At 38.2% G+C, this 24,701-nt stretch overlaps 1 protein-coding gene across 2 annotated transcripts in view; it reads right to left on the bottom strand.

Moving 5' to 3' along the window:
• grid1a (glutamate receptor, ionotropic, delta 1a) overlaps positions 1-24,701 on the bottom strand; it is a 183,455-nt gene that overhangs the window by 64,296 nt on the left and 94,458 nt on the right. Inside the window, exons 3-4 of one of the 2 annotated variants that reach the window (XM_030786758.1) lie at positions 15,526-15,810; positions 2,147-2,352 (exon numbers count right to left, since the gene is read on the bottom strand). In XM_030786758.1, the coding sequence (XP_030642618.1) occupies positions 2,147-2,352; positions 15,526-15,810 (491 nt within the window). The remainder of the gene's footprint in view (positions 1-2,146; positions 2,353-15,525; positions 15,811-24,701) is intronic. The other variant, XM_030786759.1, reaches the window with a different exon arrangement.

Below are 24,701 nucleotides of genomic sequence, written 5' to 3'. Positions count from 1 at the left end.
ATTGCTTGAAATTTTAACTTGGAGTTAATTAAAAGCCTAAGATGTTATAAAAAATAATACACTGTAAGATTTGTAAGACGCACTTTTAATTTAAAAGGTGGTGAGAACATAGGCCATTTAAATTAAAACACGATTTGGGCCATATGAAGCTAGCATCTCCATTTTCCTCCACGTCTCCTCCTGTGTCAGACTGTCTCTGTTCATTTACACAAAGCTTTACTGGCATTATTGTTGTCATGCAAGGTTGTGCTAGCATCAGGTGCAGGACTGAAACTCAATTTGACTTTTCTACGTTCTTCTTTCTCTCTTATTATTACAAAAGGACTTGTTCTATCACTTTTTATCTGTCCGTCTTTCTCTCTCTCTCTCTCTCTCTCTCTCTCTCTCTCTCTCTCATTTCCTAACTTTGGGCTTGAGTGAACTGACTGCTTGTTTATATGAACATGTGCCTTTCTAACCTCAGTGTCTGTAATGGGTTCTGAAACTCCATTAGATCAGACACCTGAAAATCAAGGACTGATCAGCAGGAATGGAAATGTATTGATGAACTTATCTTCCAACAAGTAAACACATCAATAGACACAATTTGCTCTCATGCTGCTAAATATCTGGTATGAGCTAAAGACGTATATGTGCAGTCACTCTGACCATTTGACTGATAAGAAATCTTCTACATGTAAATCAGCATCTGAGAGAAGCATTCTTGTATTGAAAGAATTTGAGAAAGGTCTTTGAACATTTTAAGACATCAAAGAGATCTCCTTGCCACTAGGCTCTTAATTTGGTTTGCAGAGGTCTGAACTCTGAGCTTGTTGAGTAGCTTGAACTTAAAAGATCCTTTTGCTATGTGGCTACACATGCACTCCTGTAGGTCTGCTTCTCAAAGCAATGTTATCTGACACATTCCTATAAGCCCTTACTTGGGGCTACTGTGTGGGAATATGGGTTAACAATTTTAACCAGGAATGGCAAGGCTTTAAAGCAGTACCTAAGAATCCAGTTCATCAGCGGATACACTTTAAATTAACTCAGAGAACACACACCACACCATATTTACTACACAAGATAGGAAGGATTCCTAGCCCTATCTGTACACTCTGTAGTTATGGTGCAGAAGGTACATAAAGTCACATGCTCTGGGAATGCGCACCAATATCCCTGTCCTGGGACTGTGTATCAGAAATTATATGCAAAACCAATGGTAAGAAAATGTCAAAAACAAACAAACAAACAAAAAAACTCATCTTTTCCACAAACTAAATGACTGCTATTTCCCAGAATTACCTCGAAACTAATTCTGAAAACACTGTTTTGAGCCACAGTGCTATATGACATCCAAATGGCTTTCTGATTTTAGAAATATTGTTGGAATGCTTCACAGCAAGAACTGATAAAATAAAAAGTAGAGCTAAAAATGCGTAGAATACCATTGTAGAATGTGTACTTATAAAAATCCAGAAATAAGAAATAATGACATTGATTGAATTTGACTGATTGGGATTATAATGAGCTTTTTCAGTGACCGAATGAGCTTGCATTCCTTGATTGTTATGTACAGTTCTTTTTTTTTAATGCCACAATAGTTGTAATATTTCCTAACATTTTGAAAAAAAAATGTTGATCACAAAAAATAAACAGATTCTGTTTACTTACTGGAAAGCCAGGCAAAAAGCTATAAAGTGTATTCAAGCAGAGTGTTCTTAATTATTAGATTTCCAAACCGTCAGTTTCTTCTCAATACTGTTAGCATCAAGACTTTCAAATAGAGGACTACATCTCACATCTAGCATCAGCTTTACTGCTTTAGCAATTAGAGTTTGAATAATGGGTTTCATTACAGTGATTTAAATGATTTAGAACCAACACTGGTTGGATAGCCAGTCATTTTATCTCTGCACATAACAGTACACTGGAAAAACTGACAGGTCGTACTATAAAAAGCATGTTTGTGATTTTAGACTGTTATTGTACTTGTGAACTGCACTGAAAATATTAATTAAAATAAATAAAACTGATAAATAAAGGTGCTTTTGGGCTGTTCAAAGTTCTGCATGTTAGAAAGCTGCATGTAAGTGCCATTTTATTTTTACACAGAGGTTAAGGGGTAAATAATAATGATGCAGGTTGGCAGCATTATTGTTCTGACCTGGTGGATGAAGACTTGGGCAGCACGAGGACTCAGCAGAAGGATTGCCCGACGGAGCGTATCCCGGTAACGATTGAGTTCCTCTGTACGCATGGTGCTGAAGAGGGTTGAGAAAACCTTGCTGATATTTCTGTCCACCTGCTGCAAAGACACGTCCAAACCAAGCCGAGATGCCCTGTCCAAAAAACTCCTCAGACCACGGATATCTGAATCAGACAGAGAGAGAGAGGGAGGATAAAATTCAGTCTTCGAGAGATGACCAGAAATTGAAAGAATCCCAAGTGTCATATAATTTTTTTCTCTCACTATTGTCACCCTTTTCCATTAGTTATTCTTATTTTACACTAAGTAATTGTAGTGTTAGTTATGACAGGTAGACTATTTTGGGTAAGAATGTGATGTAGAAAAACTACACAGCTCTGGGAAAGACAAGATGTTACAAAAATGTCTGGATCATATACTGAGTTACACACTGCTGCTTAAAGGAGGAATTCTCGTTCTACTAGCTGACTAATCAAAATTGCAAAAAGGTTAGTAATCAAAGTCTAACCTGCAAAACTAACCCTAACCTTAGCCTATTTGCTACCTCATTCCTAACTCCAAACTTTAACCTTAAAAATCTCTAATTGTTTATAAGAAATACTCAGAAAAGTTTTATATCACATGATAATATACCATTTAAAGTCTGTCCTCTCTTTGAGATCATTGTGTCCTTCTCCAAAGCATTTTCAAGTTTGACCTTTTTTGACATTTTTGATGCGGGATAGGTTGTGAAGAGGACATTGGGAAAAACCCATTAAGTTTCTTCTTTTTTTTTAGAGGTAAAGCCTTACAACGCATCTGAAGTTATCGTCTATTTTCTGCCTGGATTGGCCTCAGAGGACCCATAGAAAGTCCTGGAGTGAGACAGGACAATTAAAGAGCAGACAAGTAGATAACTGCTCCTCTTTTATAGATGTCTGGCCAGAGCTTGTGACACACCATGTCCGGTCACTGAAAAAGGAGAATTCCCTGTTTGATGAGTCGACAGTGTTTTGAATTCCTACAGAGTTCTTAGACTCCACACATGAATGATGTCAGGGACATTCTTAAAGACTGGAAAGCCAATAGAATACACAGGGGAGTTACTCTAGGAAATGGGCCGTGGAGGATGTAAAACAGTCTCAGGTATATATCTGACTTTGAGACTTTTGACTTCAAAACTTTAAGAAAATTATTGTCTGGCCCGTGCGGAAAACGAAAAAAAAAAAACAAATCAACAGGTCTTGAGCAGAAGAAATTCGTTTACACATCTCTCTTAAGAAGGCACGTTGAGTTGCAGCAGTTTTTCAATTGACAAGTCATAATCTAGAGTCTGGGGAGGGTGTTAATATTTGATAGAATGATGAAAGAAGTTTTAGGCTGGACAGATGATCTTTTACCTCAGAATTTATTTTAATTCAAGATGCCATTCATTTTGAAAGAAAAGATCTGTATTTATGGGTTTTGTGGAATGTGTTTAATTCCTTTAGAATACAGTACATCCATTGCAGCCATGTGATTTAAGCTAATTTCTACACATGTCTGTGTCTCTGTACAGTTTCCTTTGAGAATTCATCCCACATCTGCAACTGTGACTTTTCAATGAGAACACACACACACACACACACACACACACACACATAGACATTCACACACACAGTTCCAGGATGGGGTTTTAATAAAATTTGCACACTCACATGAAATGTGGGGCCCAAGACACATAGCTGATGCATTTGTGTCCCTAAGTGAGAATAGGACATATGTATGTGAGAGTGCAAATTTGAATGTTCTGCTGCTGCTCTACCCAAGGTCTACATGGAGGCCTCTGAAGACAAAGCCAAAGCTGCAGACACACAGACACACACACACACACACTATAATGATGTACAGTCTTTAAACTATGATTGTCATAACTATTTTTTCACAAAAGACCACAGATTTGTTATCTTACACTCATTTCATATTAACATTTTTATCAAGAGACTGATAGAAGGAGAGAGAAAATGACATCAATAATAGTGATAACTCCAAATTTAAGTCTTTTCATAATGTGTGTTAAGGTCTACCACTAATGCAAAACACGGCAGTTTTTCTGACACCTAATTTTACTTCGGTGTACAAAGCTAATATCATTTCAATTAGGATCCATGGCTTCCGTAACTCCTCAGACATTTGTGAGTGATGTGTTGTGATTATTTGGGGGAAAATGAAAAATTCCCCAGAGACAGGTGATGCACTTTTCAATATGACTGTTTTGTAGTGTGTGATACACTGTCCAATGAGAAGACTCAACACTGTGGAATTTGATATCTGTGAGTTAGTGCTCTAAGTGCTACTGAGAGTTTATAGATATTCAGAGTTTTTAATCACCCCCCCCATCCCCCACACACACTCATACTCACACACACACACACACACACACACACACACACGCACGTGCACATGCACATGCACATACACACAAACCCATGGGAGCATACTCTTGGAATCAAGGGAGACCTTGTATAATTGTCTTCTTTAATACTAGCTACTTAACAAAGACCATATTTTCTGATGAGCTTGGTTGCTTTGATGTATTAGAATGAATCCAGTCTATCCCTGTTGTGAAGCTTTTCATTTACATACTTAATTAAGCTTGGGTGTGTTTGAGAGTGCTTGAATTTGATCAGGATCCTGCCTTGTGTTTGTGTGGGAAGTTTTACTCCTGGCTCACTCAATACTGGATATAAATTCCAAACAGCAGAGCCAAAAAAAAACTCTCTCAGAGCAATTCCTTTGTACAGCTGCTCAGATTCCATACTCATCTTTTTTACATCTAAAGTATAACCTTCCTCTGTTCAATATGAGCTTTTAACATATAATCAGTCCACAAGTACAGAATGTCTGAGAGGAGCAGTAAAGGGTATGACTTTTCAAACCCTCAATTTTTAGCTCCTGCAGCCTGGAAGTTGTTTTTGGTCTCCAGTGCAATTCTGGAAGTTTTGCAAAATCCATTTGATAATCTGTCCAAATATGTGACTCTGAAATTTAGGTGCTGAGGAGGCATAAATGTTGTGTTGCGGTGGGCTCTATTTTCATGTTGCTAGTTGAAAAAGTAAGTGTTAGCATAAAATGTTTCCTTTAATATTATTATTATTATTATTATTATTATTATTATTATTATTATTATGTGTCTAATTAGCAAATATAATATAGCCTAATTTGCAAATATAATGTAACATAGTTTTTGCTTTTGTATGTTTGAGGTAATTAGCTGATATTATGCTGTTGAAGTAAGCTAATCCTAGATAAAAGCACAGGTAAGTGTTAAAAAACACATTTAATATAGGTGCAGTGAGGAGGAGCCTCATTCGAATGGAAGATCAAGGAAATTGTAAATCATTCAAGTCCTCTTTCGCTCCAAATCAGAAACCTCCCTGATTCTGATACAGATGTCTTCCAGGACTAATGAGTCCATTATAACTTCCCTCACTATAAGAGTCCACTGGTGCTTGCCCACATTTATAAGGTTTCCTGTCTTGTATTTGACGACATGCTGAGCTAGTCTTGATTTCAGTTTCGTATAAACTAATCAACTGATCAATTCATCAGTTTAACTAGTATCTATGGTGTAGTTTCTATAGTGTTCTGAATTTAACTGGATAATGTGAGAGCTCTAGCAAGAGGCTGAAAGCATTTGTAATCTTATCTGAGATCTCAGCATATCTCAGGAAGTAATCAAAGGCTTGTATGTGTGTGTCTGTGTGTGTGTTTCTATGTAACAGAAAATGCACAGTTTTAACTTTTGGGAGTAGGATTATCAACAACTGGATTAAATTACGATTTGTCACATGTTCTGTGTGACAGACCTTTTGTAGGGCTACCTCTCACACATGCAAGGTCTATATGTAGACCTCTAAAGAAAAAGCCAAAGCTGTAGAAACACACACACACACACACACACACACACACACACTCACACATACACACACCTGTGTGTCTTTTCCATTTACCTCAATCAGTCCTCTTAAATGAACTTATCACAGCACATCCTGCAAATTGAGTATAAAATTAAATTTTCAAAGGGAAACTGGACAAGGAAAACAGAGATAGATATAGAGAGAGGGGGAGGGAGAGAGAGAGAGAGAGAGAGAGAGAGAGAGAGAGAGGGGCAATTATTTATTATAAAAAAACTGAGGAATGTAAGTGTTTTGAGAAACAAATTGTGTTTGGCTATGCTCTGCAATTATAAATCTAAAGGCATCATGTATCCATAATCAAGGCTCTTCCAGAGAAAAACACAAGAGGAGGGAGAGTGGGGTGGATCAATCAATCTGAGTGGGAGAGCCATGAAAGAGAAAAAAAAAAATCTTTGTTTTGTTTTGTTTTATTTAGTTTTTCCATGCAGTGCCTCAGATGTGTCAGACAGAGATGTGAATGAAGGGATCATGTTATCGTACTCATTTTCAAGGTCTAAATCAAATGGTTTCCCATATATGTATATTGTTCAAGTGTAGTGCAGCTCAACATGTCTGAGAATTGAATAATTGAATTTTAGTTTATTTTCAGATCATCCACATCAGAGCCTAGAGCAATGCGGTCTTCTTACTGGTTACTCAGAAAGTACTTGAGATGTCTCGTGTGTCAGGTAATTCTGATAGACTGCTCCTCTCATGATGTCTGTTGTCCTCATTTTTTCAGGGTTTTATTCATTTCAAAGTACACAGTAATACTAATAATACCGGGAAGCAAAACACAGATTTTTTTTGTTTGTTTCAGAGATAAACATGGTAAAATTTTGCTTATATAGTATAACTCTCAAATCTCCTCTTCTGAAAGGCTGTGTGCAAAAATTTATGCTCAAAAATTTTCTTGGTCTCGATGGTTGGAATAAGAAATGTTGAAGGTCATTGGAGGAATGAACCATAACTGCTTGAAAACAATAAAATGCAATGAACACAAACATTGGTGTATACTTTCTAGAAGACTCCTTTTCACTGTTTAACTGTCCTTTTCTCATGCCAGTATCCAGAGAGCATGGACAAATGATTTCGAGGCCAGGAGACTTGAGTGACGTGTTTCTTTTGTCTGCGTAGAGCTTAGGAGGGTCACCGTGCTTTAGAGCACTGTTCCTCAGTCTAGAATGGTATAATTATCATGTGCGAAGGATGTCAGTTTTCTGGTTGCTGAATTACTGGTTCTGATTGGCATCACACCACATTTTGCACATTGTGTGTTTGTGTCCCATTTCAACTGGCACTGATTTCAACCACCCTCAGTCCCAAACTGAATATAAAACACAAGGGAGGACAAGGAGGTCTCTCTCTCCCTGTCTCTGTCTCTATCTCTATGTCTCTCGCTCTCCCGCTTTCTCTCTCTCTCTCTCTCTCTCTCTCTCTCTCTCTCTCTCTCTCCCTGGCCCCTCCCCTATCGAGCAAACATTGCGTTTCTCTCCCTCTTATCTTGAGGAGACAATTAAGAAGAGGTCGTAGTCTGTGTGTTGGAATGCAGAATGAGCCTGAATGAAAGCTGCTTCCTCTGAGGCTATGCGTGTGAGGCTGCAGGGTTAACTGAGGCTGCTCAGGATGGGTGAACACAGAAAAGACAGGGGAGAAACTGAGGAAGGAAAAAAAAGGTTTCAAAAACATTTAATAAATGTTAATCAAGAAAAAATAACATGCTGTCGTTGTTGTCATTGCTGTTGTTGCTAGTGTGTGTGTGTGTGTGTGTGTGTGTGTGTGTGTGTGTGTAGTCATTTGCCTGTCCCATTCTTCAAATCAGTCAGACACATTGTTCCAACAAACACACTGAATCCAGCATCAAAATAACCAACATGGAAGAGAGCTACTGCAATGCCTGAGTTAGGCAGACAGCACTGAGGCTGCACACAGAGTCTTTAACGTTTTTTTTTTTTTTTTAGTGAAAACTCTGAGTTAGTTAACTCAGAGTAAGTAGTAAACTTCCTAATAGAAGAGCCATATAGCTTTGTTTTGCTAGGAGTATGAAGCCACAGGGCTCTTCTATTAGGAGCGCAAAAATCTGAATCTTAACTCATTGCCCTGATTAAATATGGTTGTATTATAGCCACTCTTTGAGAACATGCAGATAAATTACTATCTAGCCTGACTCTGTACATGTATGCCCACATTTTATGTATCTTATGTATAGGGGGTATGTCTCCCATTCAGAATTTCTAAGATTAAAACAAGCCCATGACACACCACAAGGTTATTCCACAAAACAGAATTTCTTAGTTAGCCAGATAACATAAAGCACAAGTTAAAGACTATCCAGTTGGAATGTTCCGTTTAATTCATATTATCTGCTAGTTTTGATGTCATCTAATTAACTGAGAATTTCTGACTTATAGAATACCCCTCATTGCCTTGGAACACACTGAATTCGTGGCTAGTAATGTGTATGTCAATAAAGGCTTCTCCACTGCTTGGCTGCACTCTGCTCTCAATAAACCTTGTGAGATTGCTATACAAATCAGAAATGAGTGAAAATGTGTCTTACTGTAGCTGGAAATGTGGAATCGTTTGTTCTTTTTTGTTGTTGAAAAGACAGTAGCTAGTGTTCGGGCTAGCTGTATATAGTCCTAACACAAAATTATGAAAATGTAAAATGTGCCTGGATACAATGTGGAATAGTACAAATTTGAGTCTATTCAGACTATTATACCACACTATATTATACTATACTATATTATACTATACTGTACTCTCTCTCTTGCTCTCTCTCTCTTTCTATATATATATATATATAGCTATGAACTCCTTTATCACATGTTATAATGCAATATCATGCATACATGTAATATCATGCAGGTCCCTTAAGATATTATGATCTTGTAATGTCTTACTAAGGCATATGTGATGCATTATGTAGGTATTCATATTAGGTGTTACCAAATATTCTTATGGGTCTATTTGCCTATGAAAAAGGAACATATTTTTGTAGCTTTTACTGAAAACAATGGTTGGATCTGTTCCTCTAAGAACTGATGTCCTTGTTCGATGATACCTGCCATGAAGTTAAATTTATTGAAGTGACTTCATATTTAACTGACTTACATGTAGGACTGGGCATTATGGCATATAAATAACATCGCAATATTTTTATGCTATATTGCGATACACAATTTATATCTGGAAATTTTGAAATCTCCTCTAAAGCACTTCATCAATACTTGAGTCAACCCTTTGATGCAGACAATCACACCAGTATGATGACTGGAACAATTTTCATCTTGCATGCAAAAAGGGGGAAATCACAAGCAAGTTAAAGTTAATAAAATGGTATTTATTCAATATCTTCCTTGCGAAACCCAAACTACTGCGAGACAATGGATCCAGTGCTATTTCTTCTCAGAACAAATTCATCCGCCTCCATCTTCTATTACCATTCTGAACTAAACACATTTAAACTTGCTTTGGCGTTTCACTTCTTTCTCTCTCCCCAGGCTCTTTCCCTGTTCCCTCCAGATACAAAAACACACGTCTCACCTAACGTCACACACACTCGCTCAGGAGATGAGTCTGAATGGGTGGTCGAGTGTGTGTGACATATGTATGTACGTTTTTTTTTTTTCTTTTTGTGTCTGTGGGAGGGAGAGAGCCATAGGAGAGAGCGAGAGAAGCGAGTGTCATGCCAGCAGCTTAAAAAATTACCTGACAGTTTGTGCTCGATGTTCACGTTATAGTCATTTACTACATCGCATGTGGAACAAGCCGCGATACATCGAGCACATTCGAAATATTGCCCACCCTTACTTACATGAGATACTGTGAAACGATGTTATCTACAACGCTAGCACTGTCTTGACAACTGCTTCTCACTGTTACCAAATCTAAATAAATGTATGATTAGATAAAAAAAAAAAAAGTTTGTAAAATGGTTTCATTTTTCGTGACTATGACAGTGATTGAGAGAATATGATGACAACTGCAGTCTACCAGTGAATAAATGTAATTTAAACTCCTGTCAGTTGAAATCTGAATGATATAAACTCTTGGGAGATGCTAGTAAGCGAGAGGGGGGACAGGACCAGATGGTTCATATGAGATAAAACCGCTGTTTATATGGCATGACAGTATTGATGGCAGCCACAACAATAGTGATACCATGCTAACGAAAAAACTAAAGCTTTTTAGCACAGAAAACAGAGCACCGACTTATATTTCAAAGACTCTTGTCCATATGCACAATACATCCAAATGACTGAACAACTGGTGACCATGCAAATAATACATAATATACAGTGGAAATACAGTGGAAACCGCCTATAGTTATCATGGTTATAGTAATGAATCACTTATATGGCTCAAATAGCTTGGGACAGAATCATTCCTATACAAGTACAATACTGTGTAATTCACTTACAGTAATTAAGTAGTCCGCTTACAGTTTTCATTTTGGGTCTTTTTATACATGACAACATATAGCTAAAAATGAAAACTATGGTAATCCTTTATTTAAACCTTTACTTTCATAGGCCTACTTTGTCTCATGGTAACCCGTCTGCTTCCGGCTAGCCACTTGAGGCTACTGCGGGCATAGAAATCATGACGGGAAAAAGAAGGTCATTTTCTCTCAGTGACAAATGTAGACTCATCGAAGCTTATGACAAACTGCCAAAAACAAGCCGACGAGACGAGATGCAGCAGCGAAAGTTGGTGTTTCTCAGAATATTTTACGGATAAGTTTGATTTCAAACTCTGCTACCAGTTCCGCATTGATAGCCTGCAATTTATTCTCAATTCTGTTAAAAAATGAGAAATGCACTGAAAACCGGGCCAAGCCGTGGGAAATCGGGAAGCCTGTATGTACTACTGTAAAAGTATTGTGCGGTTTACAAACGTTTGTAAACCGCACGATACTTTTACGTTTTAGGCTAGCCTACTTATAATTTGAAACTACAATAAGCTGTATTTTATATGCAGTACTGTTCTGTATTTTAGTGTTTTTGAATTATACACAGTTCAGTAATTTAATTTGTACAGTACTGTAATTTGAAAGCCCTGTGATGGACTGGCGACCTGTCCAGGGTGTTTCCCCGCCTTTCGCCCTATGAATGCTGGGATAGGCTCCAGCAGCCCCCACGACCCTGATTAGGATAAGCGGCTTAGATAGTGAGTGAGTGAGTGAGTGAGTGAAACAGCTGTAGGGCATCTGTATTTTGAAAGAGTCGTTGATGTAATAAATATACAAATGTCAATTAGTAAACTGCATGAGAAATAAAGAAAAAGACAAAAGTCGGTTATAATGATCGTCTGCTTATAGTGATCAATTTCATCCGGACAGACGTGATCACTATAAGCGGTTCCCACTGTATTCATTTTCACTGTTTCTATAAACTTAAGACACATTTGTTTTCCACAAGACTGTTGACAGGGCAGGTCAGTGAGTGTCATCACTGAATCTGTGGCCAAATTGGCTGCAGGGCTTGGTTTGAAAAAAGAGAGAGGAACTCCCCCCCCCCCCCCCCCCCCCCCAACAAAAAAAAAAACGGTAAATAGAAAGATTACTCAACGCAATGAAAAAAAAGAGCTTCTCCTCCAAGCACCAGCAGCACTATCCCCAAAACATCATTTAAAGCAAGAGAAAGCTGACTGAATACTCATTTAGACTCCCCAGGGTCAATGTAATAGTGTTTATGAAGTGGCTAATAAATGTATAAAGTACATTAGGACTTTAAGAGACATTGCCACATTAGGACTTAAAACATTCACTTTACAAAGTGCGGAGAATCAGAGGAACTGGAACTATATAGAATGCAAGGCAAAGCATCTCTGTCCATAACTGAAGTGGTCATCAATAGAGCCCGAATCGCCTACAACAACTAATTAAAGCTCACTGGATAAAATCACTACAGCATTATGATCTGGAAAATTGCACTGAATGACCTATTACGACATATGGATTATTCTAAAGACTTATTGAGACACTCCCCTCCAGATGAAAAATGTTAAATTAAAAAAAAATAACATGAGTATTTCAATCAATTTTTACTTAAGCCTACATTGATATTCTCTGTTTAAATCCTCAGTGATCAAAGTATGTTTTTTTTCTTTTTTGTCATCCCCCTCCATCAATTTCCTTTTGTAGACAGCTCTATCATTCTCTTTGACAGAGCAAGTGTGAGAGAGATTCTCTCTGATGCATTGCAAAGAGTTCTCTAAGGAGCAGAGAAGTCAGTGTGTCTTACAGAGACTGATTCACAGAGACACACATGGACAAGCCACTGATCTGTAACCTTACAGGGATTCTCTGTGCAAGGCACTTGCACTAGTTGGACTGTGTACAAAGGCTACTATCTTGTTTACTATCTTATGATTTTAATGTACTTAAATGACCCACTGGCCCACACTAATCCATGCACACACACACACCTATGGATATTTTTCCTGTTAAAAGTGATATTACTGTGGTTTGTCAATATTCAGCATAAACAGATCTCAGTACCGTTGTAATTCACTTGGGAATGCCCTCCATTTTTCAGTCTGTTTAAAAGCATTTTCCTCATTTTCATTGCTTGGCTCAAGCCATCACCTTTGAATTCCATGGCTTGAATTCCATGACTTCAGTACCAACAAAAATAATCATGATAACTTGATGCACACAGCAAGGTCTTTTGAGCCATTCCACTTCAGAATAGCTGGGGGGATATTGTGTCAATGCATGTGTTTAATTAAGAGCAGACCAATCCTCGACTCTGTCACAGGAGTTCAAATGCATTCATTACAGAGTCCACTGGATTAAATTAACAAGACATGGTGTGCAAGTCAAAATTTAAAGCTTCTTCAGGGGCAGTGATATAAATTCATTATTTCTGTCTGTTGATTCTAAGTAGCACTCCCATATTAGTCCTGCACTTGCAACTGATTCCCGAAGGATTCTGACTCATTCCTAAACACAAGCTTAATTTGGATGCTAACCGGTCATTAATTAATACGCGCATGCACACACACACCACATGCCCACACACACACACACACACACACACACACACACTTTAATGTGGAAGACTACAGACACTGTGTGGCAGCAGATGGAGAAAGAAATGATGGGAATACCCCCTTATCATACTGGTACAATAGGTTAAGAGAGGTCAAAGCAGTTTGAATATCTAATGTAAAAGCCAGGTCCAGTTCATCATCATTGACATAGTTTGACATCAGCTACATTTATTCAGACAAGAACATTGCTATTCTAAAAAAAGAATAAAAAAGAAAAAGAAAAAAAGAAAAAAAATCCCATTTTGTATTAGAGTTTGTTTTATGGCTACAACTTCCAAAACAACTTCAGTCAGTGCTTTTAAACATCTACGTGATATACAAACAAGGCCTTTGAAATGGGCTGTGTATTCAGTGGTTTCTGCTGTAACAGAATGGACATCAACAATGCCAAAATACAACAAAAGACAAAGATTCACTGTGCAGCAAGATAAATATAAAAATAAAAATAAAACTGCTATGGAGGAGTGTACTGTCCAAGGTTATGCCAGAGAAGACCAACATGTGCCACTGTCACAGTTACACAACAATCCCCTAAGAGGAAAGGAGTCCATGTGGAGTATGCTATCAGAGCCTTAAACACTGAAAAAAATGAAAGATATCCCATTGTTTCCCACGTGCTCCCTTCTACATCTAAAGCCCTGGATAACAGTTGTAGCACAAGGGCAGTCACACAAAGACGCTCTATTTCGACAGCTTCAAAGCTCTCTTTCTCCCTCAGTGGATCTCAGCAGAGCGAAAAGTGGCTGTGCGTGACCTGTCCTTAATCAACTGAACGTCCCTATTGTTGACTGTTCGTCCACAGAATCACCCAATCAAGACCTGTCGAGCACCATAACATGCGGTAAGTGGAAACTTTGGAGTCAGATATAGGAGATGGAAGTTCTGAAGTACCTCTTAATGAACTGTAGATCACACTTAGTGGGGGTCCTTTATTCAAACGGCTGAATTCAATACATTAACTCACCTATACATTTACACACTGACACACTTGTGTTGTTGACTGTGTGACCGCTTACTGGAGCCCACACATATGAGAGCTAACATGACAGTAGACAATTCTGAGCCCATCTAACTGCGTCTGTGTTAGCCTAATATCATAACATAATTATGAAACATAATTATCACACAAATACAATCACACATACACAAACCTATTAATTTGACAGAGGGTTCATATGGTTTCAAGTTACAATATTTTACAATATTGAATAAAAGCCGTTCTTTTTGATCATGTCTTTACTTAAAAAAAAAAACGCACATTCCAATGGGACACTGAGCTTATGACTACTAGACCATTTTTCCAGCATGTATTTGTCTTAATGCTCACTCCATTAACCCAGCTTAGACCATATGAATGCTCATGTTACCTTCAAGAATCTCCTTAATCTTTTTACAGAGCAAGTGGCTTGCCTGGAGTATTTCAAAAGTAAACAATTATATTAAAATATATAATGTCAACTTCTGATCTGTTTATTTATTTATTTCATTTTATTTTTATTTTTACTTTCTAGGTGATTGCCCTGATTGATTTAACCGTAGCCTTCATATTTTTGGGGGGAAAAAACTGAAAATCCTCATTGTCGTCTCATGTCATTTCACTGTCAATGTGTATTCTTCGTGGAAAAATCATTTTTAGTTGTATACAAAGTTTAGTCTGGGCCTGGACCCGTGAAAGTATTTATACAATTTGTGTGCGCATTAATAGGTACTCATTGTCAGTATAGTTATTAGATGTCAAAGTCATGTTTTGTTTGAATGTGGCTATATTGACACTTGTAATTAGAAGTGTAATGGAGGTGGCAGCAGGATAATGGGAAACATTTTCTGTGTGTAAATACAGCTGTGGTTTCTTTTTTCTTTTCTTTTTTTTTTTTTTTTGTCAGAGATGGAGATGTGCTGATTAAATTAAATTACAAGTTGCATCCTTGGAGCTGCTCCAAACCCATTCACAGTTGTAGGGAATGTATTAACTTTGCTTGTTGAGCTTAAGTGTGTCCATCTGATTACAGACATTTCTTAAGCAATATCTGTTTGTATGCCTGCTCCGATTAAATATGATTATCATTGTTGGTTGTCCTTTAATTCGAAAGTTAAAATGAAAGTCTTTGTCACTTCACCAGAGTCACCAAGAGAGACAGGGAAGAGTGAATGCTTGCTGGTTTGTCTTTATATTTGTTTGTGCCTACATGTGCATATGTTTGTTCACATACCCACATGTAAATGTGTGAGAGGAAGAGATTGAAACAGCAAACATAAAAAGGCGAGATCTGGTACATTATTATGCTGGAAAAATAATATATATCCATTTTAACAGCAGCCTTCAAACAAAGAGATGAAAACAGAAACTGTCTCACTCACCATACTCACTGTCATAGAAGACAATGAACTTGTGCCACCGTAGCTCTGTGACTAGTGTCAGCATGACATCGTTGAGGCGTACCGGTGGCCGGGCGGCCAGTGTGTAGCGTTCTCCGTCAGGACTGGGGTTAAGCTGACATTCTGTGCGTGGGGTACCATCACCCTGCCGCTGGACAAACAGGTGGGGAATGTGCATGGCATCCGTCAGGGACTGCAGAGCATTAGCAGCAGCGCAGCCAGTGGACGATACCAAAGCCAGAATACCCTGGTTCATCAATTCACAGGCTAAAAAACACAGGGAGAGAAAGACAAAGAGAGGGAGGGAGAGAGTTAAAAATAAGATAAGGATACTGAAGAGGAAAGAATGAAGTGGGAGAATGGGAAGTCGTAGGAGGGTCATAGAATGGAGAGGATTGTGTATGCTATTTTTGAGGGTGTATATAAATTTGTACCGAATAGTACTTGCGTGCCTTACTCTTTGTGTTTCCTGATTCTATCTGTCTAAATATTAACCTATTTTTGGAGAGAGAGGGTGGTATGTTATCACTTAGAAAAGTTATTGCAGATCTCTTGAAACATTTATGGGCAATCGTAAAATATCAGTGGCTCCATTTTAGCCAGAAAGACTATCCATTTTTGTGGTCATAAATATTTTATGACTGTTTCCAGAAATGTTTCTGTCAGGGAACCTTACAGGGTGTCACAGGGTGCTGTGATTATTTTTGGCAAGCAAAACATTTCACAATATATAGAAGACAGTCAATGCAAACCTATGAATAAGTTTCAGACAATCTAACTGTGCACTGAGGGAAGCTGCACACTCAGCATTTAAATAACAATAATAAGCACTAATACTAAGCAGGAAGCTGCTTCTGCGTTTCTGTAGCTGCATGCGCCACTCAAAGATGCTTTACAAAATTACAGCTAAGATACAACTCATTATCATGCTACTGAATACTAAAACGTTTTATAGAGAGTTAAAGTTTGGAGGTACGGACATATTTTGTGATAACTTCTCCAATGCTTAAAAGGGGACCATAAAGTATTTGCTATATGTGCCTGAGTTATGGTGATGTAGAAATATATCATTACTGCCACGCACCAGCTAACCCAGGTCAACCTTGGAGTAGTAAAGACAGAAGGACAGGGCGAGTGAAAATGGAGGGCTCCTCCTCTTAGTCAACACGCTATGGTAAATGATATATAACAAACTCTGAGAAAGAAGAGCACTGTTCATTCAGCTGCAACAAGGCTGACAACCCAGAGAGAGTTACAGAGGACGAAACCCAAACACCATGCCTAAGAAGGTCAGTTAGACTGGTGGATTGGAAAATCCAAAGGTAAAAAAACAAACAAACAAAAAAAAACCCAAATGTACTGTTTTACTGGCTTTTACTAGGGGTGGACTTTGCCGTGAAGGACAGGTGAAGTTCCAGAATGTGATAAAGAGAGCCTCAGATTGAGTCCAGTTACACTTAGTGATAATTATCTGTATCCCCCTTCCAAACAAAAGCCTTTGAATTGACAGGAGTAGAGGTATCTGTGCTATATTTTAGTACTACTGGTACAATTACAATCTCTTCCTGAACCAGTTCATCCATGTATCCATCTGCACACTTAGGCATTGAGAAATCCATTCATCCATTCATTCATCCATCCATCCATCCATCCATCCATGAATCATCTTTTGATAGCAAATAAAAATGGCTGAGGATGAGCCTGTGTGAATGAACAAAGCCTCAGATAAAAATGGATTTCAGTGTATCAGCATAAATGGCTTTACATTCTAAATCAGTAATAACTTGTGTCTACAGAGCCTGCATGAGATATCAATAGCATATATTATGTTTATCTATCACGAAGGGGATTATCATTACTATGAAATATTTAAATAAAGAAGGGATAAGCCATAATTTGATGGTATATGATGTCCCTAAGATATATTAAATGGTAAATGGATTATCTAGCAAATGAGCATCAGAAAATAAACAGTCTAGCGACATTTTAATCCTTTTTCCCCACAGAGCTTTTTGACCACATAAAACAACGGACAGTCTAAAATAATGTAAATGATTGCGTGTGTGTCTGTGTGTGTGTGTGTGTGTGTGTGTGTGTTTTACAGGTGTACAGAGATGTCATTATCCATATTTGTATATGTTCAACCAAAAAAAGGATCAGTCTCTGTAGCTGTAGGCCAGAAGTGAGCGTGGTTGATACCGAAATCGCGCAAATGTTGTATTTTCTAACCTAATATTCATTGACAATGCAATTTTTGTGCTTTCACAGCATCAAATTGATTTAATATTAGCATATAATTAATTATGAATTATATAAATATATTTCCATATCCTCATATTTCCATGTGTGTGTCTCTCTCTCTTTTTGAACTGTCTGACCCCCCCAATTTTACTAGGGGACGCCGGACAATCAGAAACTGAAAAAATGTTTTATAAATCGAAAGATTCTGTTTTGCATTGGAAACAGAAACTATTTACAGTAAAGACGTATAGACAAATATAAGGAATAATCTGACATTCCGGTGATGCTGTGTTCGCGATTCCTGATGTGTTAACGTTACTGAAGTTCCCTAGGGAAAGGTGAATTACTATTTTACAACAGTAATTTGGGCTGACTCGGTGGGGGTGACTACAGAATATAGTGATCACTTTTCAATAATGTGTAGTAAATGAAATGACTTTTGACTGAGTTTTTTTTTTTTTTTTTCAGTGGAGGATGTTTACACATACAGCTAAAAACTAAAGGTTGCAGGGGTAAACCAGCTGTCACACCAGGCTTCTGTCTTGCTAGCTCCTGCACTAGACTCGGTGGGGGAGACTACAGAATATAGCGATCACTTTTCAATAATGTGCAGTAAATGAAACGACTGGTTAGTGAAATCAAAGTCCTATGTTGCAACCAGATTGGGTATTATCTTATGGCCATCCACAATGATATGAACTGATTTGAAGAAACATAATGGCTGACTCACAGACAATGGTTTTTCCCCTGAATAATAAGGAGCAACTTTGGATAGAAAAAATATGTGTGTACATCGCATTATTTGTGCTTTCCCGAACAACATATTCGGGGTTGGGTACACCCCTATAGTGTGTGTACAGACTAGGGAGGGAGAGAGAGAGAGAGAGAGAGTCATCCTAGCATATCATGTTGAGGAGCATATTAATCTGACAAATATGAAATTTATCTGCTGACTCATGGGACAGGGCAAAGCGATACCTTCGGTACATTTAGAAAAGAGAGAGAGAGAGAGAGAGAGAGAGAGAGAGAGAGAGAGAGAGAGACATCTGCTCTCTGAAGACATTTTGCACTGACTGAAATCCCTGTGTGGGGGACAGAAGACCACTACCCTGTGTTATCACAAAGGGTAAACAGGATGTCCGAGTGACCCACATGCACAATGCAGAAATGTAAGTGCTGAAGCATTAGTCAAACTGACAACTTCTCTAAAGCAGTCTAGGAATAGATGAAAAGCACCTTGATGACTCTAGAGGTCAAAGTAGCAGCTGGGAGAAAGCGGCACATAGGAAAAAAAGGAGTCAAGTCTGGGATTTGCAGTTGGATTGCTCAGCGTTATTTACATGCAACTTGGAGGACATCCAGGACAGAGCATCTTGTAGTGTCATACAGCATTTCAATAAAACTTTTATTTAACAGGGAAAGATACATTGGACCTCATTTGCAAGTACACTGTTGGGAAAATGGGACAGCGTTGCCATGCCACTGCATTCTTGAAGCAATTTAAGATGGAAGAGCCATGTTCAACCTTAAGGAGTATGAATATGCAGCAGTTTGATTAGCATTTTCCCCCCCTTAGGACTTCATTTAGGATTTGCGATGGTAACCTTTCAGTTTTCATCCAGAAGCCCTAACCTTTTAACAACTTAACATTTAGCATATTCATGGCAGCAATTCATCTCTGAAATTATACTTCCATCCATCCATCCATCCATCCATCCATCCATCCATCCATCGTTCCGACAAACCATCCTTCTCTCCACTGACACAAGTCATCAACCCCATAAATGGAGTCACAGTTCTCTGGAACCATCGTGCAAACAGTCCTGTTGGTCTAGGCCAAAGTAAAGGCAGAGACACAAAAGAAAAAGTTCTAATTATCATTGGTGGTACTCTAGTCAGGTCCATATACAATGCTCTCAAGACAAACATTTCAGCTGTTTGACACAGGATTTAGAATTAGGTGCATAGCATTAGCTAGTGACTAGTGAGATTGTCACATTGTGTGTGTGTGTGTGCGTGTGTGTGTGTGTGTGTAGCACAGTGATAAACATAAATCATGAATTTATTTGCTCCATCTCCCATGCTGTAGCTTAATAAATGGAACTCTAGCGCAGTACAGCCAATGAAATCCTCAGTTTATGTTTCTGCCGGGGAAGATTACTTAAATCAAAAAGCTAAAGAGAGAAATTCTCCACCACATCCAGAATGACAGACAATTATTCTTTCTTATATAAAACATATATTCATATATATATATATATATATATATATATAGAGAGAGAGAGAGAGAGAGAGAGAGAGAGAGAGAGAGAGAGATTGATTCTTTTTCCTTTTTTTCAAAAAGAGCTCAGCAAATATCATGAAGAATATGACTGTATATGTATGTATCTTCATACCCTACACAGAGAAGTTCATAATAACATCATCTCTGCCTAATGACCCACCATTTCATGGTAGCATCACTGAACGTGAATAGGCATATTGGCAGAGAGTGAATCTTAATCTGGGATTTGAATCTCAAGTGTTTCTAAGCTTGCAAATGAGATATTTAAGACATATCAGTCACACAAAGAATATGACACAAAAAGCAAGTCTAAAATTCCAATTTTCATCACTGCTGTTGGAACTACACTAAAAGCAGATTAGAGCTCTCTAAATAGGTAAAAGATAGTTCTCCCTATCAGTACCGACAGATGCATAAACCAAATCAGTTAATCAAGAATCCGTGAAAGATTTCAATAGAGTCTGTAGATCTTCATATTGTAGATGAAGGCATGGAAAACACTGACAGAGAGGGGGGGGGGAGCATAAAGCTCTTATGGCAAATTACATAAGCCAGTCTGTCAAAGCAATTTCACAGCACTAAACAGATGATTTTATTGGTCTTTTAACCAGAGGGAGAATGGAGGGGGGGGAAAATGGTGTCACTAAGAAATCTGTGCCTGTTACACCACACTGAGAGGGATGGAATTTCCAAACCATGACAACTTTCAAAAACAAACCAAGTGCATGTTTGTGTGTGTGTGTGTGTGGTTCCACTACCAATACAGCAGCTTAAAAGATTTACTGATGACCAAACAAACAAACAAACAAACAAAAAAACAAAAAAAAAAACAAAAGCAAACCAACCTCCACTTTCTCCATAATCCTGTCAAAAGCTCTTATCAGCCAAAGGTGCATTAAAATGAACAGAAAATGACTAAATGGATTTATTTGTTCAAACATGTATGAGTTTCTCTCTCAAATGTGTCTAGGACATACCATACTAGCATAAAATCCACTCTCAGAATGTAAAATCAAAACCATTTTCTTTTCTCAGTGGATGTGAACCATACTGCCTTAAACCCAGAGAATCTTCTTAAAATAGGTCATATTCCACATTGTCTGATGTTATTGCCATTAGTATTTTGACAAATACCTGAGAGGGACTCTATGATTCTATAGTGTTATGAATAAACATTTATTGTCATTTAAATCCTCTGTAGTGAATATTGCAAACACCTATAACATAGAGCTTCTATGTTGCTCTGGATTCATCTTAGGACAACATGAATCAATGATAAGAATGGATGTGTGGATTGTCAGTAATTATCAGGGAACCTAGATGGAAAATAAGAGCCTCCTTCATCCCTCATCTATAAGGTGATTTATGACATAATTGTTAACAGCCATGTTTTGGCTATATCCAAATCAAGCATGTATGTTTATACACTGATTTAAGTGATCTTTTGTTCTATTTATTTATTTATTTATTTTCAACATGGAACATCAGTTCAACTCCTAATCAAACCTACCTGTGAAACTAACATAAAAAAGTTCATCTAAATCATTCACGCTCACACAAGACAAGTACAACTGCCTTTCTGTTGTTTCATACAGATTTCAGCAGAACTACATTAGCTTAAAGGTAGCTCTAAAATCTACAACTGAGAAAAAGTGATGATGATGCAGAACGTGTCTGTAATTAAATGATGAAATTAAGCCAAAGCAACAATGTGCTTTCTTGCAGATATGACATAGCTTGTCTGAGAAACTGAGTTGCTGAATTTTGTATGGAGTCTCAGAACGACTATATTGCCTACAGTAAATCTCTCACTATGGCTGTGTTTAAGAGATGACTTATAGATGGCAAAGCTCTCTCTCTCTCTCTCTCTCTCTCTCTCTCTCTCTCTCTCTCTCTCTCTCTCGCTCTCTGTCTCTCTCTCTCTCTCTCTCTCTCTCTCTCTCTCTCTCTGTGTGTGTGTGTGAGTGTGTGTGTGCATGTATCTTTGAGTGTGTGTGTGTGTGTGTGTGTGTGTGTGTGATAGAGAGAGAGATGAAATTACACAAACACAAAGCTAGAGGGTATAACTAGGCAATAGAAAGACAGAGGTAGAGGGGCAATGCAAAAGAGATTGGTTATGCATGTTAGCGATGGAAAGACAAAGAGAGAGTGAGTCTGTGGGTGGGGTGTTGCTCACTGAATCATTCCCTGTCACTATCTACTCATACCTCACATTTTGGCCATCTCTCCATTTCTCCCCTTATCCTCCTTTCACATTAAATGCCCACATTTTACATTGCAGCTTCCCATCCTAATGTCAGAGAGAGAGAGAGAGAGAGAGAGAGAGAGTGAGCAAAAAGGCCCCAAGTGGGCAGTGATGTGCAGGCAGCCCTGTGGTCTTTTGTCAGTTCTCACTATGACAATAGGAGTAATTCATATCACAATGTCCTGCCAGCTGTCCTTCATCAATACGTAATGCTCAACACCTGTAATTATGAGCAAAAAGCTCTTTCGGGTATTGTTCACTTTTGCATCAGATCAGGCCTGCTCTATCACACACTTCCATTTTCAAAAAGGAGTTACTGATACTCTCCTCTTCTTCTTAACAGCTGTTGCTAGCCATAATGGTCTAACAGTCTAATTACAAATGGTTACAGAAGATAGTCATTCAGAATTTGATCATTATGCCATTACTAGAGGTTATTCAGAGGGTTAACCAGACTTCACCCATGTACCCTTCATCTCAAACGACTCCCAAACCAGTCAAACACATCAAGAGATCCTTTTTTTTTTCTTTCTTTTTTTAACTAAGGGACTCATTTGAAAGGACACAAGGGGCATGCCTCCAATGTTCTGTGTACAAAGGCTGAGATGGAGCATCCTCATTGGGTACCTTTGTGTTGTTACAGACTGAAGTGATGCAACTGACTCATAAGCCTGTGTGATATGTGGAAAGAAGTCTTAGACACTTTGACCCCTCTGAAAGGCTGGAGCTCCACGAAAGGAAAAAAGCTTCTGACACACAAAAGGGTATTACCTCTTACAGTGCTGCAAAGCTCACCTCTGGGATTTTAATCTCTCATCCCCTCACATATGCCGTCTTTAAGGTATTTCAGAGAAATACGACTCCAATACTCAAAGCTATTAAGAATTCCCTCTGAAGACGAGTTCTACATGCATGAATGCTACATGATGAATTTCCCTGTGGATTTCCCCTCATCTATAATTCAACCATGGTCAACCATAAGCACCATTGCTCATAAATCAGGAATGATCATCACTTATAAAACCTTATTTACTCCATATACACCACAGCAAGCTGTACTTCCATTCTCCACACCCTAGAGACACCAGATGTTTAAATCAACATTTAATATAATCATAGAACCAAACAGAGAGCAGCTGACTAATTTGCCAAAAAGCATTTTGACCTGCTTTTGTATTTGGCACATAAAAAATGCAAGAGAAATAAATACACAAAACAAAACAAAGGAAAACAAAACAAAAGTAGAAAAAAAAGGCAAAATATATAAACACACGTAGAACCTTTCACACAGACTGCAAGATTCGTGGTGATAGCTCTTTTTGGAAGATTACTATAAATAAAGACACAAAAATGTTCGTGCTCAGAACACACACATACAAAAAAAAGCTCTCATTTAAGCCAATAAGATAAGCTCTAAGCGGTTATGTCCCTGGTGGTCAGCTGATCAAAGACACCCTGCAGTTGGCACAAATTCTTTCAACTGAGATTTGTTCTGAAGGGTGCATAAGCAAGACAGCCAATGCAAATGATGCACCATCACTAGTGGGCGAGCTTATGCTGTTCTCTCCCACTCAGACCAATCACACACAGGATAAGAAGGTTTGAAGAGGCTAAAGATAGAGAAACAGAAAGAGAAAGACACAAATAGAGGGATACTGAGAGAGAGAGAGAGAGAGAGAGAGAGAGAGAATGAAGGAGTATATCTTTCACTCTGATGGCATTTTTAAGTGTGAGGATTCGTTGGTTAGCTCTGCTCATACAGAGAGAGAGAGAGGGAGAGAGAGAGAGAGAGAGAGAGAGAGCTCCACATACATTTGTGTAGGGACACCAAAAATTGAGGAGAGAAAAAAAAAGAAAGATCAACAGAGGTATAGATCATGTGAAAATAATTGCTCGATGGTCTCAATAAAAAAAAAGAAAATGATAAAAGAAACAGAAGATATATAAAATTAATTTCCCTTCTATCCATCTCTAAAAAGACTGCAATCATACAAACTCTTAGGAAGTGAAATAACTTAATATCAAAATCATAAACCTCGCCTCAGTCTTGAAACACAAGTTGTGCTGGAAAGGTTATAAACTCCAGCACCACAGAGAAACATGCCTTTTCATCTCTTCATCAGAATGTCAGTTGCTTGACATTAGTATGTGGCTATCAAACGTAAGCGGAACAATGGCCTGCACATGCAGTCCTCTGAGACGAAGAGTAACACTCTTGCTTTGTCCTTGATTCGACTGTTGCTTCAACCTAAAATATGCAGCAAACACACAGATGGGACCAGAGGATTATGAGCAAGCTCTCATTGACAGCAGATGCCAGGGATAAGAGTGTTTGCTAAGCTAATAAACACTTATGAATTTTAACAGTTTTCTCCGAGTGAAGCCTCT

The sequence above is a fragment of the Chanos chanos genome, chromosome 10, assembly GCF_902362185.1.
Source record: "Chanos chanos chromosome 10, fChaCha1.1, whole genome shotgun sequence".
In the NCBI taxonomy this organism is placed as follows: Eukaryota; Metazoa; Chordata; class Actinopteri; order Gonorynchiformes; family Chanidae; genus Chanos; species Chanos chanos.
Note: the sequence above shows the minus strand (reverse complement) of the source record. Positions and strands in the feature narration are given on the sequence as shown.